This window comes from Podarcis melisellensis, assembly GCF_964234715.1.
Source record: "Podarcis melisellensis genome assembly, chromosome: 1".
Taxonomy (NCBI): domain Eukaryota; kingdom Metazoa; phylum Chordata; class Lepidosauria; order Squamata; family Lacertidae; genus Podarcis; species Podarcis melisellensis.
In genome coordinates, this window is record NC_138528.1 from 52,527,106 (window position 1) to 52,547,133 (window position 20,028).

The 20,028-nt window shown below is 41.7% G+C and overlaps 1 protein-coding gene across 4 annotated transcripts in view; it reads right to left on the bottom strand.

Moving 5' to 3' along the window:
- Window positions 1-1,160: 1,160 nt before the first annotated feature.
- The window catches only part of TTC17 (tetratricopeptide repeat domain 17), a 54,264-nt gene continuing 35,396 nt past the window's right edge, over window positions 1,161-20,028 (bottom strand). For all 4 annotated transcript variants that reach the window (XM_081891245.1, XM_081891246.1, XM_081891248.1 and 1 more), the window contains exons 17-25: window positions 17,847-18,017; window positions 14,881-15,137; window positions 13,690-13,855; window positions 11,740-11,860; window positions 9,349-9,508; window positions 7,959-8,042; window positions 5,287-5,406; window positions 4,322-4,465; window positions 1,161-2,185 (exon numbers count right to left, since the gene is read on the bottom strand). In XM_081891245.1, the coding sequence (XP_081747371.1) occupies window positions 2,054-2,185; window positions 4,322-4,465; window positions 5,287-5,406; window positions 7,959-8,042; window positions 9,349-9,508; window positions 11,740-11,860; window positions 13,690-13,855; window positions 14,881-15,137; window positions 17,847-18,017 (1,355 nt within the window). In that variant the 3' untranslated portion in view covers window positions 1,161-2,053. The remainder of the gene's footprint in view (window positions 2,186-4,321; window positions 4,466-5,286; window positions 5,407-7,958; window positions 8,043-9,348; window positions 9,509-11,739; window positions 11,861-13,689; window positions 13,856-14,880; window positions 15,138-17,846; window positions 18,018-20,028) is intronic.

Here is a 20,028-nt window from a genome sequence, read left to right on the forward strand (position 1 = left end):
AGGACAATTCCACCTGGAAAAGGACTTGAATAGCTCGAGTCATAGAATGGGAAGGGACCAGCCCCTTCCCCTTTAGTCCAGCCCCCTGCGATGCAGGAATATTTCACACAATGTGAGGCTCCAACCCACGACCCTGTGATTAAGAGTCTCATGATCTACTGAGCTATAGATGAACAGTTCCAAGGATCCTCCCTACCAAGGATCATCCTCACTACAGAATGTCCTCTGGCCTAATCTGGCAAAAATGCAATTATACTAGTCCTCACTGCTTTGCAATCCAACAATGGCAATGAGTGTTGGAGCAGATTTCCATGTGTGCTTATCTTGCTGAAGCTGAAGATGCAGGCTGGATGTGCAAGATATGTATGGTGATGCACCTGCCTACCATATTTAAAGGAACTTGTGAGCCTCTGTTTTGGACCATCAGTTGTGACCTACATGTACGTCTAGCTCAGTGGGAGCCACTGTCATTTGCGTTTTCAAGCCTTCAGCAGTAACTAGGGTCTGGCATGCCTGATCTCCAAGTTGACATTAGGCAGGAGCTGGCTACTCTTAGTTCCTAGTTGATCATATGTAATGAATGCAAACTTTTAGAAAGATTTTGCAATACAGTGGTACCTCGGGTTAAGTACTTAATTCGTTCCGGAGGTCTGTACTTTACCTGAAACTGTTCTTAACCTGAAGCACCACTTTAGCTAATGGGGCCTCCTGCTGCCACCGCACCACCACCACACGATTTCTGTTCTCACCCTGAAGCAAAGTTCTTAACCTGAAGCACTGTTTCTGGGTTAGCGGAGTCTGTAACCTGAAGCGTATGTAACCTGAGGTACCACTGTATGTTGTTTGCTGAGGAGAAAAAGTCTGAGGAGGGGAGTCTGCTCTAGGGGTGTAAGCTTTTCCTGTGTCTTAAAGTTCAGACTGTGCTGCATTCTAATTTGCAGCACATGGACAAGTGTGATCCTATTCTTCCACTCAATGCAACTGGAAGTGTGTGGAATCAAATGCCCAGAGAGTCACATATAGAACACAATCCAAAGACCACTTGTACTCCAGTGTAACAAAGCTGAACCTGATCCCTATTGTACATTCAATACAACTTAAGGCAATTGCACCACATTTGTTGTAAAAGACATTTGACTATATAAAAAGAGAGGCCAGCATTCTCTTCATTAACATAATTCTTTATTTTTGTTCCAAGTTATGTGCCCTTGTTGATTCAACAATGAGACATGGAGCTTCAAGTCCTTCACTGATCAAGGTGGGTACTCATTTGGAAACAGACCGTTTGCCTTGTTTGCTAAAATGCTCTCACTTTCTCTAACTTGTAGAGTCACAGAGCATGTGGACAAATGCCTTTCACATTTGCACCTTGCACTCAGCTGGGTAAAACAAAAAATTAGTAAAGACAGGCTAAGGGCTGCAGTGGGTTTCACATATATATATGGATATAAAATCTCTTAAATAATGTTTTGTCTTATTTCCCTTTTCTTCAGGTAACCAAAATAAAAATGATTTTACAACTAGATGTTGTGCTTGCCGCTTCTCCTCCTCCCCCTAAAAACAGTACAAAAAAGGGTCTGCAGCCACCTGCATTCTTATCTCACAATCAATCTCTGAGCTGGTAATGCTGTAATATGGACTGGAAGAAATGGTAACATGTGAGTTTCTGATGGATAAAAATCTTCCTACGTAGTGTGTCTGGTGCAATGATGTGCTTTGCGTTTTCATAGATATGCTAGACAAGAAGCAGGTTACATTCTATGCTGGCACCAATTTGTTTTATGGGGAAAAAAATCTAAGGATGTTTGGGTCACAGGCATGTGGAATGTTTCTGGGCTCAATATTTAATTATACAGATGTTTAGTAAAAATGTTTTTTTCTTTAATGCTTCCAAGGATGCTTCCGTTTCTGAACAATAAAAACAATCCCAAATTCTTAGTTAAAATCCTGGTTTCCCAATTTATATTAGCACACCTCATTACAAGCATAATAGTGAAGAATGATTCGGTTGTCTTTTAAAAACAAAAGGGAAAAATGAAGAAGATTGTGATCTTTAAGGAGAACGTCTTTCTTTTTTCATGAGTAAATGACACTGAATGGCACGGATCCGATTCTTCGCTGGTGCAAACTCGGGTTGGAGTTTCAATGTTGATTCATACCATCTCATGGCTTTCTCAAACTCCTCCTGTAGGGCCCAGATGCAAAATGATTAGTGGTCAAAGTACCATAAGCCCCAGCAAAGCACCTACCAAACAGGTACCATGCTATTGATAGAAAGGCTATGGTGTTGAACATCAGGCTAAATTTCACACTGCTGCTTGTTGGATCGAGCCAGGAACAAAAACAACAGCTGAATTCTGGCACCTTTCAATAAACCATAGTTTAAAGCAAGCTTGCAAGAAACTAGGTATTTTTAAAACATAACTGAAATAAAATAAACTTGGAAGTAGATGCTTTGAATCTCTTCCTCGCAGCAATGTTTGAAAAGGGGAAGGGGAAAGGAAGTCTGTGGCCTGCTTCTGCTAATTTCTGTAGTGCTAAAATATGATTAAGGGTTATATCCAATTGGGTCCTTTGTGTAAAGACATTAAGTAAGGGACCGAAGACTCAATATCTTACTTTTGTGTTACGGTAGCCACTGAAAAATGGGAGTTGTATGCACACTGTTCCACATGAGAAGCTATTTGTGCAAGGCAATGCACTGTATGCATCGGCTCAAACTACACCAGCAGTGCATAAGAAGCCAGCATACAAACTGCTTCCCTTGAGGACCAGGGTTTTAATTTTTTTTGCCAGTGACAGTATCATCAAGGTAACACAGAAATTGGCCTGAAGTCATGGAACTAGTTTATGGCTCCTCAATGACTTAGCACAAGTTATTTCCAGTTTAGCATGACCTTCAGGAAATGGAAATAATATGGTCACATTTTGCTGAGGGGTGCAGATTTTTAAGTTTTTGTTTTTTAAAAAAAGGCTTAGTTTTTAAATGAAAAAATTAAGAATGGTAAAAATCAGTTTATGAAGTATATTATGTCAGGAAGAGATGGATCATGTGGAGTTTTTACATGTCAAGACGGGACAACCAGTTGCATCATATTGGAAAACTAAAAGCCACAGAATTTCACGGCATCGTCAGTTAAGATCTGTTTTCCCCTTTGCTACTCCTTGCTGTTCTTATACCAGAAGAGAACACTTCTAACCTGCTAGCATTTTCATGTCAGGATGCTCCTCACAGCCAATGTACTCGTTCATGAGGTTATTATACTCACTGATGACCCAAAAACTCCAGACTCAAACATTAGACTGGCAGAAGGGCATGACTGGTCATTGGCTAATCCCACAATCCACTGCGTTTTGCCCCTGATCTATGCCTTATTTGAATGCAACTTCCTACAATTAAGGCCAGAATTTTGACATTAATAACACCTTTACATTTATCAAAATGCAGAATTGCTGCCATTTCTGCAGTTGCTCCTATGTTGACCCGTCTTCACACAAAAACTTCTATCAATGTTGGTAAGGCATCGCTTGTGTGTTATGTGAACTTGCTGCCAGCAAAACGTAATGGATTGATGTTTTTCCCATCTATTCACAACTGTGTGCATACAAATATGTGTAAAGGCACACTAAGATATACCCCTTATCCTTGTTCAGAGTAAGAATGACCCTCCCAGCAGATCATCCCAGACAGGAGGAGCTTTTTATTTATATTTTTTAACAAAGCCAGCCAGTGCCTCTGGTGGCTGCTGGAGATATGGTGGTTGCCAGGGCAACAGAGAGTGACATGGGAAGAAGACGACGACCATGGTGCTGTTTCCAGGTTGCCAGTGATGCAATGCTCTTTAATTGCCTCCCCCATCAACTGAGATGCTTCTGCAGCCCACAGTGTCCTATCAAATGCTAGCCAGGCTTCATGCCAATGGGGAACAGGTCACGTGCTATGAAGGTGCCTAAAACTCTACTACAGGAAGAAAAAGGAAGAGTGGCATGACAAAGAACAGTGCAGGACGCTGCCCCCACCCTAATGCTAGGGACTGGGGCAGGCAAGCACCACAGGCACCAAACCAGAGAGCAACTTGATCTGAATTGGGAAGCTGGAGACACCCACATAGCGTTTTGAGAATTAGCCAGATGATATCAACTGTCAGAACCAACAAAACCAAAAGGGACAACTCTCTCCTTACCAGCTACATTACTAATTGCTGCCTCCCCACACAACTGTGGTTTATCTCCTTGTTCCTAAACTCTACCTATCTGTAACACTGGAGCATCAGGATGCTACGAAAGGAAAGGGAACCGCATCAAATGATTATTCACTTACCATTGCTACATAGACATTAGCCAATGTGAAATGATTGACAACAAAGTGTGGGGCAATTTCTACTGCCATTGTAGCCACAATGATGGCATCATTCCAAAGCTTTGCATTGTGAAAGATGTTTGCTAGGCTTATGAGTGGCACATCCTGAAAGAGAAGAAAAGTGGAACAAATCTAGTGAGAAGAGTATGTTGCTTTAGGCCGAATCAGGTCATTGGAAATGACAGCTGTTGAAAGAACCGGCTTTGCTTATTAGGGTCAGCTTCTATTTTGGGGGCTTTTCTTTTCTTTTCTTGCATTGCCAAGACAGATTTTAATGTATAATGGCAAAATGAAATGACAACTGTTTAACTGACAGTGTGCCAACAGAATTTCCTAAACAAATAAATCATGTTGAGATTATGAACTGTCCAAAAGGCAGTGCCTTTTTGTTGTTGTTTTTGGGAGAAAGTGTTTGGTAGCCTGGTATCCTGAAAAGTCTAGATCATCTATGTGCAGGCATGCAGCTGGTTTTGTGTTCCATTATGGGAGCAGAACTTAGCTAGCCTCTGTTCTGCCTACTACAAGCACACAAAACACAGGTTGGATCCAAATGCTCTCTTGCATTTTTTTTTGTTTTGGGAGGTGGACGCTTCCCCAGCTATAATCCTCCACACTGCACTGCACACTGCCCTCTATCCAGAACAGCTTTCCAGTGGGGGAAGAGGCTGCAGCCAAGAGCTGAAGCCAGTAAGCCAATCTTATTGTGAGCGGAAGTGTTTCTGCCACACTTTATATCTATTTTGAAGGCAACTGGAAGGCAACTGTAGATGATTGCCCTAAAATACTTTAAGGTTGTCTTGAAACTTCTGTATTCAGTTATTTATTCATGTGGGAGATGTTCTGGAGGCGTTAGTAACAGTGAAAGCACATAAACGTAGACACACAAACTGAAAGCTGGAAATCACAGACAGGCATACAACACATACCTTCATATGATAGGGGGTATGATGCAGGGCTTGCCGGAGGCAGTCAATTGCTTTTTTCCCTTGACCTTTTACCCTCCAGTAAAGGGCTGCCATGCTGGAGAGGACCCAAGAGGTTTGATTCTGGTGTGGCATAAAAAACACAAGATGGGGTGGGAGGGGGGGGCAATATCATATATCATTCACATTTGCACAAGGACCTCATTATTTTCCTTCGTCCATCCTAAGCTTATTCAAAAATTAAGGCACTTAACAACTTAGTAATGCACATCTTGTCTATGCAGACAGCATTATATCAAAGGGCGCTCATGGATGTCTGTAATGGGTACAACGGCTATGTGCTTTCTTCCAACAGCAGAACCTCGTATTTTGCTTAGTGCAGAAATGCTGCCACTCTTTGGTGATTTTCAATAACCATTTTAACTACTGGTTAAGAGTTCTGTTTCCCTTGAGGTGTTTCAAAGGAGTTGGATGGTCAGAGACGGGCTGGTGGGGAGAATAAGCCTGGGATGAATGCCAGCATGCCTGTTTTTCAAAAGGACCAACAAAGAACTTTTTCAGCAGGGGGATGGTCCACTGTCCCTCAGACCTTGTGGGGGGCCGGACTGTATTTTGAAAAAAAAAAAAAATGAACGAATTCCTATGCCCCACAAATAACCCAGAGATACATTTTAAACAAAAGCACACATTCTACTCATTTAAAAACACACTGATTCCCGGACCGTCCATGGGCCAGATTGAGAAGGCGATTGGGCTGCATCCAGCCCCCGGGCCTTAGTTTAGGGAGACCAGAGGCTTAGTTTAGGGAGAGTTTAGGGAGACCAGAGACTCTGGTACATTGCCAAAGGGAAATGGTAAATAGGTGCCCTTTGGCAGTGTAAGAGGTTTCTGGTCTAATTTAGGGTGTTTTCCGTTTAAAATAATAAATAATTGAAAAACTGAAATCGACACAAAGAAACATCCAATTTACACAATTTACAAGAATGTACCACTTTATAAGCAAATTTTAAACAACGATTACTATTACCATCTAGAATATAATACCCACAAATAAGAAAAAGAATAATAATGATTTACTAATGCATGTTAGCTTCTGCTTTCCATTGTTTTATCATTGCCTTTCCTCAACATACTGCGGAACCTCCTCTCATACATCCTGCCTTTATCTGAAAGACTGATAAGAGAATATCAGTTTGATTAGGAGGCTAGGCCACTTCTTAGAGAGGAGGGACCAGACTACTCTTATGTCACCCCTTGGAATGACTACTGCAGTGGGCTTTATTTGGAACTGCCCTTGAAGAGGACTCAAAAGCTTCAAGTGGTGCAGAATGCTATAGCCTGCCTCCCTGAGAATGTAAGGAAGTTGGAGCATTTTAGCCAGCGTCTGGGCTCAGTTCAAGTTACCGGCTTTAACCTTTGAAGCCTTATAAGCCTTTTGAGATAGCTCTCCACATAAGGTTTTCAACAGGTCCTCTGCTAGCATGGCATCATTATGGGAAGTAAGGATGACCTCCACAAGAAGCCAAGCCTTCTCAGTCACTGACCCTAAATTGTGTTACCACTCCCCAGAAGTCTGCCAGAGTACAGTCATACCTCAGGTTACAGCTGCTTCAGGTTGCGATTTTTCGGGTTGCAGACCCCCAAAACCCGGAAGTACCAGAACGGGTTACTTCCAGGTTTCTGCGGGTGCACATGTGCAGAAGCGCTAAATCGCGCTTTGCCCTTGCGCAGAAGTGCTGAATCACAACCCACGTGTGAGCAGACGCAGGTGGCGAACATGCATCCCGCACGGATAACGTTTGCAACCCAAGCGTCCACTGTAAATCACATTAGAGAGGCTGCAGGAAGGTGTTCAGTTGATAAATAATGCTCCCAATGATGGCTTTGATTTTATATTTGTTGTTGATTTTTAAAAATGTGCCTTTAAAATGGTATTGGGAGCCTTGCGGTGGTATTCAGTGTAGCACTCTCACAATTGTTCTGTCTGTGCAAGTGTCCCAGCTTGCCAGATGGAATGATACCTCTTCACCCTGTGTACTGTTCTGGGATTTCTCCCGACCAGCCCAGAGCCAATCCTGGTATGCCCCACAGAGAAATTTACGGTCTGCAAATAAAAACATCCTAAAGATCCCAGGCCACAGAGAGGTTAGGCTGGCCTCAACTAGAGCCAGGGCTTTTTCGGCCGCGGCTCCAATCTGGTGGAACGCTCTGTCACAAGAGACTAGGGCCCTGCGGGACCTGACATCGTTCCGCAGGGCCTGCAAGACAGAGCTGTTCCACCAGGGCTTTGGTCAGGGCGCAGCCTGACCCCCTCCTCTGGCAATCTGCACAGAATTTTGCTTGATGGTTGCCATTAATTTGATCTTAATTTGATTTTAATTAATTTTATAATGAAAGTTTTTAGAATGTTGGACTATTTTGATTGTTGTTAGCCGCCCTGAGCCCGGCTTCGGTTGGGGAGGGCGGGATATAAATAAAATTATATTATTATTATTATTATTATTATTATTATTATTATTATTATTATTCAGGGTCAGTAAGGGGCGGGGAGCAGAAGCAGAAGCCCTGATTTGTATCGCAGGTATTGAGGCAATGCTGCTGGTTACAGAGATGGCTATCAACCAAGTAAATTTAAGACAATATGAACTTGTAAGCTCTTAGTTGTGCACACCTACCTTTTCTAGAACTTTGGCAATTCTAGTCCCAACTTGTTCTAAAGATTGCGGTGGGTAATGGTCTTTCCCAAGATTCTGCAACACCTGAGGAACAAGAGAAGGCAACAGCTTAGGGTAATACAATCAATGCCATCTTAAAATCTGCATATTCCCTTTCAAAGATAAAATCTGTTCCCTTCTGACAGGCAATGTGCTCTTATATCTGTGTATAAGCTTTCCGGCATCCTGCAAATGCAGCTACACGAACCAGAAGAAAATAATAACTTCTATTCTGAAAGTGATGAGAAGCCAGGTCAGTGTCTAAACCAGGGTGTGGTGCTTTCCAGATTTTGTTGGACTACAACTCCCATCATTCCTGGCTATTGGCCACATTGGCTGGGGCTGATGAGAACTGGAATCCAACAGCTGGCGAGCACCATGTTTCTTATCCCTGACCAAAGACCATTCAGTTACTGGTACTTCTGCTAAATAGTCTATGTGGCAGCTAGACTGGTAACTGGGAGTGGCTGCCGAGACCATATAACACTGGTCCTGAAAGATCTTCATTGGCTCCCAGTATGTTTCTGAGCACAATTCAAAGTGTTGGTGTTGACCTAAATGGCCTCGGCCCAGTATACCTGAAGGAGCGTCTCCCCCTCATCATTCAGCCCGGACACTGAAGTCCAGCTCCGAAGGCCTTCTGGTGGTTCCCTCCCTGCGAGAAGTGAGGTTACAGGGAACCAGGCAGAGGGCCTTCTCAGTAGTAGTGGAACACCCTCCCATCAGATGTCAAGGAAATAAGCAACTATCTGACTTTTAGAAGACATCTGAAGGCAGCTCTATTTAGGGAAGTTTTTAATGTTTTATCGTGTTTTAATATTTCGTTAGGAGCCGCCCAGAGTGGCTGGGGAAGCTTGGCCAGATGGGCGGGGTTTAAGTAAATAATAATAATAATAATAATAATAATAATAATAATAATATAGAAATTTTACCCGATTTTATTTGGGTTGTTGGGGGAGACAGGTTCATGGAATGTGAACTTCTGATTCACTTGAGTCACATGGCAGGATAGCTCAACAAAGGTTCATTCTGTACAGGCACACCGTCTCTCACCACAATGTTGTGCATTAGCACACCATTGGCATGGAATAAATGTTGAATAGAAGCAATACGAGCACACTTTTCATACTGCACATCCTTTCCCCACAGGTGTCCTGCACATCTGTTTTAATACTAAAGTGCAAGCTGGAAGCAGAAGAATCCTGCGTTGGCACTGCCATCTGTCAACATCTGTTTCACACATGCTGCTAAACTACCACTAGCACTGGGTAGACAGCAATTGGAAATGTTACCTGCAATGTGCAAAGAAGCTTCTTACCAGTGTGTGTGTGAAGCCCACAGGTTAGCCTACCTCTTTTAGCTGACTCTCTCCCATGTAATGAAGACTAGCCCGATTGGCAACACCTTGAAGGTGATCCAAAGTATGCATGCTGGCAGGTAGGTTGGCATTGCAGAGAGGTTCCACGGCAGGTTCCTGCAGCTGGGTTGCAAAATCTATGTGTTCTGTAATACTAGAAATGAAGGGAAGGCCAAATCTCATCATAAATGAAGTATTTAGAGAAAGAGGTTGAAGGAGCAACAGTTCCAGGGCAGCAATAGCTTCTCCACAACACATTGTATGTCTGCACTCTACCAGCTGGTTTCAAGTTATTTATTTAGTTTTTTTAAAAAAACAACAACATGTTTCTACAGTGACTTATAATTGAACTCCTCCCAATAGTTTATAAATAAAATTTAAAACATGAGTAAATAAGCAGCAACATTAAAATTCAGCACTAAAAATCCATTCTTTAGTCTAGATGTTAATTGTATCTTAATACAGAAATCTTAAGAGGCACACCCCAGGGCTGGCTAGTTGCTCCTGTACCAGCCTTACATCGGGACTGAGGACTGGCATGTTCCTTTTGCTTCCACCCCTTGCCTCTGCATTCTGGAACAACCATTTGCACTGAGAAAGTGGACAGCATCCCAAATTATTATTTGCATGCTTGTGCCAAAACCTGGAACATCTGAGCCCACTGTCTCCTCCAAGTACAGCTATACTTTGAGTAGTCTGTCTGTCACTTAATAATAGATTGATATATGCATCTATTTCATTGCCCCATTCCTCCAAATGAAACAAGTTCAGCTAATCAGCTTTGAATGCATGCACAAGTCTTCTCAATTTTCAGTGAGATTCATCTTAAGATAGTAAAGAAAAAAGGAGCTTCCTTTTAAAAAAGGGGGGAGATAGATTTTATCTTCATTTTAGCAAAGAGCTTTTATTGCAAAATACTCTTATAATAATGCTTAAGGGAGAAGCAGGCTACTCAAATCTGTTGCTACCATTCCTTGCAAAATCCAGAGATTACTTATGGAGCAAGAAAACAACTGGCAGCTTTCTCAATCCTAGTATGTGGATATGTAACAGCAAGCTTCCCAATCCTTCATAATACATTCCTTTAGCATTAGGTTTCACTTTCCCACAGTAAGATGGTATAAATGATAATACTGCCAATGAAACTACACAGGCGTTAAGAAATCTGTTAATAAGCCAGACAGTAAGTTCCAGAGTTAACAGATTGTGTTATGACATGATTCCTGCTCACTCAGCATTGTATTATATCAACCGGGCTTAGGTCCTGGCTTTAGCAACAAAAATTTCAAGCCAGCTACCTGAGAATATATTATTTAAAAAGTGGCATTCCACACTTGGCAGCAACTCACACATCTTTCAGGTTAAGAGAGCTCCAAATATGATTTAAAAGTTGAGAGGTACATATAAAAATACTCATGTTAAGATACACTGCTGCTTTAGTGACATGCCACCTGAACTATGGCAATGTGCTCTATGCGGGGCTGCTTTTGAAGATGGTTGACAGAATGATACTAGGGCAGAATGTGGCTGTCATAACAGTGAATTTACTTTTGAATGTCACAATCTTGAACATTTATCTAATAACCTGAACTACCTCACTGCTCATTCCTAACACCACATCATTTATGAATTGTGGTCTTTTAAGTTCTGAAGGGCAAGAGATACAGCTGGAGGGCACTGTTAACAGATGGTGACATATTGTGCATTAAAAGTGACAAAGGTGATTATCCTAGGATACTATGGATGACATGATTAGGTAAAAAGGTAAAGGTAAAGGACCCCTGGACAGTTAAGTCCAGTCAAAGGCGACTATGGGGTTTCGGTGCTCATCTTGCTTCAGGCCGAGGGAGCTGGTGTTTGTCCACAGACAGCTTTCTGGGTCATGTGGCCAGCATGATTAAACCGCTTCTGGCACAATGGGACACCGTGATAGAAGCCAGAGTGCACAGAAACACAATTTACCTTCCTGCAGCAGCAGCACCTATTTTGTCTACTTGCACTGGTGTGCTTTCAAACCACAAGGGAAGCTGGGACAGAGCAATGGGAGCTCACCCTATTGTGCAGATTTGAATCGCCAACTTTCTGATCGGCAAGCCCAAGAGGCTCAGTGGTTTAGACCACAGAGCCACCTGCATCCCTTTTATGACAAGATTAGCCTCCCTATAACAGTGTGGCTGGAGTAGGCAGAGTTCAGTGCACCAGCCCATAATATTTTAGAACACTGATCAGTCTTCACCAGCCTGGTGACCTTTAGCTGTTTTGGATTCCAATTCCCATCAGCTCCAGTCAGAATGCAGGAAGGGCACCCAGTTGGTGAAGGGCGCCACAGATTATCTGTACTGGTTTGTGCACTAACCAAGTTTGTTTTCAAGAAAAAACACTCACTCAATATTTTTAGCAGAAACAGCAAGCCATGTGCTGGCTACTGTAGTAAGTTCTACTCTGCGAAGTTTTATGCACTCATCAGGACTTGGCCAACCCAAGCTGCGGTAGTCTCGCCTTTTCCCTGGAAAGAAGCAAACAAGTTTTTAGTATTAAGCCTGAACACAGTGAAAATATGCAGTGCACACAGCAAAATAAGGGATATTGCAGCTGGCTAACTGTTACAAATAACTGCTCATGTGAGTGTTCTAATCATGCGAACAGGTCAACATCTGAAGTGGGAGACATATAGAAGATTATGATGGATACATTTGAGTCTGAAAAAAACACACCGCAAAATGCATTTTTCTATTTATTAGACACTGCAATTTTCTGTTGCACCCCCACTTCAGTCAATAATTTATACATGGGAAAATAAACGGATAATTAAAACACAAGTATCAACATAATTATCAATACTGGCCCTAAGGTAAGAGGTCATAGGAAACTCCAAGTTAAAAGAACTTTGGGATCTCTATCCAGAAATTCCGCAACCACACACACAATATGAAAAGCTTCAACATTTTCTTTACACAATGGTTGAATATATTCTACTTTGCAACTTTTTGAACAGCAAATTGTGAATAGACCTCTGCTGCTCAGATCCAGGTATGGAGACATAGGAGCCAACTCTTAGGGGGCGAGGGGTCTTTGGCCCCCCAATACAATATGTGAGGGGGCTCAGCCTCCTCAAAGTGGATGGGCATTGCCATTCAAATGGTGTGTGTGCACTGCATCATGTGGTCGATTATGTGGGGCAGGGCTTGCCCCCCCCCAAATATTTTATTCAAGTTGGTGCCCCAAGTTGGTGTGGCTTGGTGTGAATGTTTTTTTTACTGTCCAGCACAGGTGGATTTAGGGGAGCATGGATACAGAGCCTTGGGGGCTCCACAACTATTATATAAAGTGGAAGGCAAAAGGCAGGGTTTGGGCATTGAATTTTGGCATCACACAAGGCGCCACTCAGCCCAGTCTTAGTTCATCAGACCAAGAGTCCTGGAAGTCTGCTGGTAAGTGTAGTAGTATTACCAAAAAAGGCAGCAAACAGACAACACAGGTGGAAGAAGCTGGCAGACGTCCCTTAGGAAACAACAGTCCTATCCCTGCTTCGCCATAATCCCATCCCTACTCTGGGGTTTAGGACCAACTATTTTTATGCTCTCTTGGCCATGCTATGTTTGTTAAGTTTGGCTCAGGTGGTGCCTTGCTCCCAAGTTGCATTTAGCCATGGCATTTGGCATGGTTGCTTGGTCTCCTCTTAGTCCCAGAATGGTAACATGAATGCTTTTCCAACAAAATCATGCTACTAAAGAGAGAATGAAAGAGACGAGGGTAGCTTAGGTGGCTCAGATCAAGAAGTACTTTAAATGCCCTCACCAATATGAATAAAGCCCCCACTCCTTATTATGAGATAAGTAAAAGGAATAAGATAGCAGTTCTTCTACACAGAAATACATACTTTCAGAAACCCAAGTTTGACTCTGAGCTTTACTCTGAAGTAATTTAGACAAAAGGTTAATTAAGCCCTATGCCACATTTTAACACATAGAACCTCACAGTTTTGTTACTTGTTTGTCCCTAATTCATGTATGATGAATATAACCTGTGGAGTCCTCAGGTCTTAAGTCACACTTTTATTCGTGTTCATTCTGCTCGCATGACTGTGACTTTGGCTATTGGGAAATATTGTATCATGTTATATCAAACACTATCTCACTGACTACAGCAAAAGGCTACACTGTCATTTCAGGACAGAAGGGTCAACAGACTTAAATTCTTTTTTAAAAAGGTTCCCCACTCCTCACCTATGTAATCATTTCTATCATTTCTTATGCTTCACTTGAATCAGTCATGAATAAAACACAACCTGAAGCTCTAAAAAAATAAATAAATAAATCCTAAAAATATATATACCTGGTGGTCCTGGGGAGGGTATTTTTGGCCCACTGATCTCCAATGCCATTTGGTAAAGGTTATCATTTTCTCCATTTACTCCCTCCTCTCCATTTTTTCCTGCTGGCTCTTGTGGATCTAGGTTCTCCGTTTTGGGTTTCTTTACACGTTTTACTTGGAATGTTATCTGTCAAAGAAAAAAAAATCATGAGGGTTAGCAACCAAATATATCAGGCGTGCTGCTGAGAATAAAGAGATAACTGGCTTTCGGTGGTCTGAGTTGATTTCAAGGACAATTTCCAGACAGTTTCTCTTTTCCCTGGATCTCCTGGCCCTCCTCCTTCTGATTGCATTTCATTCATCAAATTGCGCAAGTATATAAAAATAATTCACTTAACACAAGGTTGGGCAACAATTCAGCACTGAGGACCACGCTTGCAAGAGATAATCAACACTACATGGAGAGAGTCTCATGGGTGAGATAGTGAAGTCTGGAGGGCCACTGGGTCTGTGGTTCGTCTCCCCTGTCATAGGACTAACATGGTGAGGGTAAAGAGGACCATAGGGTGAGTATTCTCTTAAATTTTACTCACAGAAGACCTACTGAAACTAATGGAAAACTAATGCTGTCATGTTTAGAACATTTTATAATAACTGACAATTACAATTGATAAACATCAATGAAAACACACATTAGTACAGCTGAGAAACACGGAAATAATATACTATATATTATATACATCAAGCAACAATAAGAGGTCTAATAAGGAATGCTATATTCAAAATACAATTTGCTCTGTGATTGACTTATTGGAATGCTGAAGCAAAATGATCATTACAGACTCAGAGGAGCAAACAGGGAGGGACAATGTTAAGCCTTTTCTAGCCACTTGATATAAACTACAGGAACCAACGGGCAGAGAATTTAACCGATACAGAATTTGAGTAATGTGTTCTGAAGGTTTGGCCCCCTTGTCATGGACTTTGAAGAAGCACGAACTCAGGATGAAAGGAAGAAATGAGCTAAGAGGGAGCCATGTCTGGCAAATCCTCACCGTGATCAACTACCACCCAGAAACCTATGTTCCATGGGACACACCTTGTGTGAATGTTATCTCATGTGATTATCAGGATGCCTGAGCAAGGCTATAGATAACCCAGAGACACTGTACAAGAAATACACAGCTTGATCTTGCTGATGGGAGTTCTTACCCATTCAGTTTCGTCATCGTCATCATCTCCACAATCTCCAAAACAAGAGCTGGGAAGTCCGTCCTGAGAACCTTTCTTGAGGACACGGATCCCTTGCAAGTCCATCCGATGGCCTTTTACTTCCAGTGCCCCCTCAAAGGCTTCAAGGGGCCACGAATTTTCAAACTCGTCAACCAATGCCAACATTTCTTCGGACATCTGAGCATCTCCCAAACTCTCCACTTCTTCTGAACCATTGCTTTCGGCAATGACGGTGCCTGCAAAGGGGGAGTGACAAAATAAATCACTTGGATCAAAAGCTGTACAGTGGTACCTCAGGTTAAGTACTTAATTCGTTCCGGAGGTCCGTACTTAACATGAAACTGTTCTTAACCTGAAGCACCACTTTAGCTAATGGGGCCTCCTGCTGCTGCCGTGCCGCCAGAGCACAATTTCTGTTCTCATCCTGAAGCAAAGTTCTTAACCTGAAGCACTATTTCTGGGTTAGCGAAGTCTGTAACCTGAAGCATATGCAACCTGAAGCGTATGTAACCCGAGGTACCACTATTATAATTAGGCTTAGATGCCAGACAGGATGGCATCACACTTCTGCTTTTGCTTATGACTAAACTAATCCATAACCTTTCCTTGCCATACATAACAGCCTATATATGTTGAAAAGTCAAGTCACAATATCCGAGACATTATGGAAGATTTCATATTAATTGCAATAATGGTGTGAAAGGCATGACTGTGTGAACCTATCCTTGTTACAAGACCATTCCCCCCCCCCAGTAAAACAAGAACACAGAAGAGTTGTTTTGCATAAGGATCCAATGCTTAAGAACTGATTAAAACTTTCAGCACTATGATATTCTCAACTCACCCATATTCTGTTTTTGTCTGAAACCAAGACTATGGGAATCAATTTTACACATAGGTTTTTTTAATGATATAAATGCAGGCTGATGGTAATATAACCTCTAAGTGGTTTATAATAAATATTTTCAAAAGTTTGATTTAAGTAATTAAAAACACTTAAAAGTTCATTGAAACCAATATAAACTAAAGAGGGATTAAAACACAGCCGCATCTTTGTGTATGGATATACTTGCTTAAAGAAAGGTGTTTTAGCAGGTGCTGAAAAGAGTAAAGTGAAAGAACCTGCCTGATGTCAGTAAGTGATGGGTTCCAAAGTATAGGTGTTGCTACGCTAAAAGATCTATTTCCTACAACTTGTCACTTTGGACTGAAAAGTACTGATCTTTCAAAGCCCTCTCATTAAATTGTTTGTTGGTTTGAAAGCAATAATTTGAATAGCTCTCGGTAGCGACCCTGCTTGGAAAGTTTACACTGTAAGGACAGATCTAAAATGCTTGATTGGCACAAGCATCATTTCTTTCCACTGTATTTTCCAGGAATGAGTATTTTTAGGCAATCAAAATTATTTTTTGATTGCTAATTTTTCAAAATCAGACAATATTCTGTTATCTGGAAAATACCCTTTCCCATTTTGAGGGGGGCGGGAAATATCCAACCTGAAGAGCTCAGAACCTAAAAGGTATTAAAAATGTATTCACCTCATAATTCAAGCTCTCAAGCCACCATGCAGGGGATTCCATTAAGTTCCTCTAAAAAATGCTCAAGAGGCAAAATACATCAAAAGGAGCTGCATGCTTCTCTTAATGAAATCTGCAAGAAGTTCCCATTAGTTGAAGGGAGCAGCAGTTCTCAGAAACTGAAGCATTTCACTAAGTCATGTAAGTGAGGGGATTACACACAGGGATTGTTCACAGAAAAACTCCTGCTGGCATGACAAGAAGGAAATTCTGTGGACTTGCCCTTCCACCGAACAGAGAATGGTAAGGACAATGCGCATTGCCTCAGTATGATGTGGCAACTGCAGAAAGTGCAAATTGCTCATTTGTACAATTGGGGAGAGGAACAGGCAGTTGCTTGGCTCTGTTCACATGACTGAGATATGGATTGTACCTTTTGTGCCCTGATCTGAATCAATTCCCTTTTACTTCCTATTTTTGTGTTGGGATATTGACTCAGAAATAATTAGCGAGTGTGATTTCCTATTGGGAAGCCTCATATTAAGGCAAGAGGATGAATTTGGGTAGAGGGTATCAGGCAAGCATCCTATGTACCTACCAAGGCATGATCACTAAATGGGAGTCCCCAGAGTTTACTTGCAGTATGTCTCTAAACTGCGATTGCTGAGAGATTAACAAGAGGAGTAGGGCACTTGTTGATCGCCCAGAAGCATGTGGTATGGTGGACTACTATTAGAAAGAGGGTGCAGGACCAGGCTGAGGATGGATCTTCATCTAATCTAATCAAGGATCCCATTCTATCACAAACTGCATGTGCGCTTTCAGAGCAATGTGACACCATTAGCATGTCTGACAGATGGGAAAGTCCTTTAACAATGGAATTAAACTACAATCCTATGCAATCAAGCAATATGTCTCTACTTTCCCTAATCGTTCTGCAATCAAATTGTATGTAGCTCAGTGAAGCCTGACTTATACATGACATGGACCATAGGCAAGGATGTGTTCTTTTGGTGCTCTACTATTTTTTTAAGCACTCAACAGGTGCGGTGACCTATTGTGGTCCAGACAGGTATGCCATGGACAAATGAACCAGCAGATATGGCAAGTGAATTTAAACATATGCATTTCCGTGCAAGGGATTTATCTGTAGCCTGCTCTGCTGAGATGGTCAAGGGTGTAGGTACAGCAGAGATGGCCAACTTCAACATTACGGTCCTTGTATCCTTAATGGTTGTAATGGGAAGTTTCAAATTGCTGCAGAGAAGTTGCACACAATGAAATTCCCTCTCTCATACACTTTTTAATGCTAACAATGAAAAAGAGGGGTTTTCCAAATTTAGAAAGGTACAAAGTAACAACTGCTCTGAAAAAGAAGGAAAGGCTCAACCCCCCTTTGCTGTGTTCACTATTCCAATATTCACTTACTTTCTAAAGTCAAAGAGGATGACTCTGTTGTGGAGCTGTGAAGAAGATCTGTGGAATCGTCATCAGTCACTGCCACAAGATTTTCTTCCATGGATATGATCTCAGAATTGGGCTTGTCAAGGTACTTCTGCTTGGTATGGCTGTTGCCTTGGCTCTTCTCGTGACAGTGGCCTGTGAAACACACAGACATGACTCCCTTACGCCAAGCTGCTATAATCATCTGAATTACTGATACACACAAATGGTCTACAAACAAGGATGATCATGTACAATGCTTTGGAAATTAATGGCAGTCATTAAGTGACACACTTTCCAAAGTATCTCACCTGGTCAATCACAAGTGGGAAGAGGAGCACTTGGATGGGCTATGGAATAGAAAATCAAGTGCAAAGGAAGAGGGAGAACGACAGCAAGAATAAAAATATGGAATGCATTTTTATTTAGAAACCAACCCTACAGACAGTGCCCTAAGTCCTACAACATCATAGTTGAAACAGAACTGAGTGGGGGACAAAAACCATGTCTCTTGATGTGCACACACGGAAGGGAGGACAGGACACCCATCCCAAACTCTAGCCAAGCTTTGAAAGCTTCCTGAGTGAGACTCTGAACATACACAGAATTCATTATGTTGGCCACAACGATTTTCCTGCTCGCTCTTTCTTTCTGCTGCAGTATGAAGGCTTGGTCCTATTATTGAAAATCCTGTTATTTGACTCTCAGTTGGTTTCTACTGGATTGATTTTGATGGCCAAGTTCAAATACTGCACTGTCTCTCTTTCTCTTTAATTGATACAAATCTGTTCAGGAAAGCCTTACAATGTAAGTTTATAGGTAAGAGTTGTGAAATAAAGTGATACCTTGGTTCTCGAACTTAATCCGTTTCAGGAGTCCGATTGACTCTCAAACCATTCGAAAACCGAGGCGTGGCTTCCGATTGGCTGCAGGAGCTTCCCGCACTCAAGCAGAAGCCGCATTTGACGTTTGGTTTCTGAAAAACATTCGCAAACCGAACACTTACTTCCAGGTTTGCAGTGTTCAGGAGCTGATTTTTTGGGAGTCAAGCCGTTTGAGTACCAAGGTACCACTATAAATATCTCCTCAAGCCACATAATCCATGGAAATGTTGAATAAAATTCACAAATCTAATAAAAAACTGGGACTTTCATCCCCACACAGACTTTTGTTCCTCCTTTTGCACAAGTCAAGATTAAACCAGTTTCCTGTTTCAGCCAAACCAGTTATCGATTTTGGAACAAGTAAAGTGAACTTCAAATGGTTTAATATTTAATAATGTTAAGAAATGAGGTGTTGTTTTTTAAAGAAACAAATATGCATGGGCAACTAGATCAATGAAAACCTTTGTGAACTAGTCATACTGGGAACATGCTCAGCTGTAAAATGCAATTTTAGGTTTGGGTATCTATTGCTCCAAGTGAAATATGAGAAAGTATGAAGGCTCAGGATCTCACATAAATAAGGCCAGACTTTTGTTATTTAGGGAGAGGCCAAAATGAAACACAGCAAGATCTAAAGGACATGCAGCCTCAGTAAGAACCTCCCTCTTTAATCTGCTGGTGAGTGGTATTCTATTCAGTAACAGAATGAAGATGATAACCAAAATTATTTTACAATGTAGGCTAATGACAGAGTAGCATAAGCAGCTGAACTTCACATACTTGTAGAGCATCTGCTATACAATTACATTTGTCTTTGTCATCTCTCCCTGGTCTCAGCACTGCACCTCCCTCCCCTCCCCCAACTCATTTCACTCCCCCCCCATTAAAATTTAATTGGTTTCATCTTTTTAAATCTGCTTTATGCAGCCTCATGTATAATTCATCAGAGATAGTGAGCACAGGACCACAACACGGAAATGCGGCCTTTTTGGTGACATCTGATCCAGACTACATTGTGAGATGCCCTTCAGCAGAATGAACCTTGGATACTTTAGCATTCCAAAAAAATAAATAAGAGGATGCTATGGAAAAGCCTTATGGTGCATGCGTGTGTTTATATACACCCACACCCGCACTAAAAAGAACACTGTGGAGAAGAGATGAGGGAAGGACAAAATTGGAAAAGAATGAAATTCTAGAATAATATGCTTGTTAAGCTAGCACCATCTTTATTATTCGTTTTAAATAGATTAGATCAGGGGTGTCCAACTCCCAAGAGACTG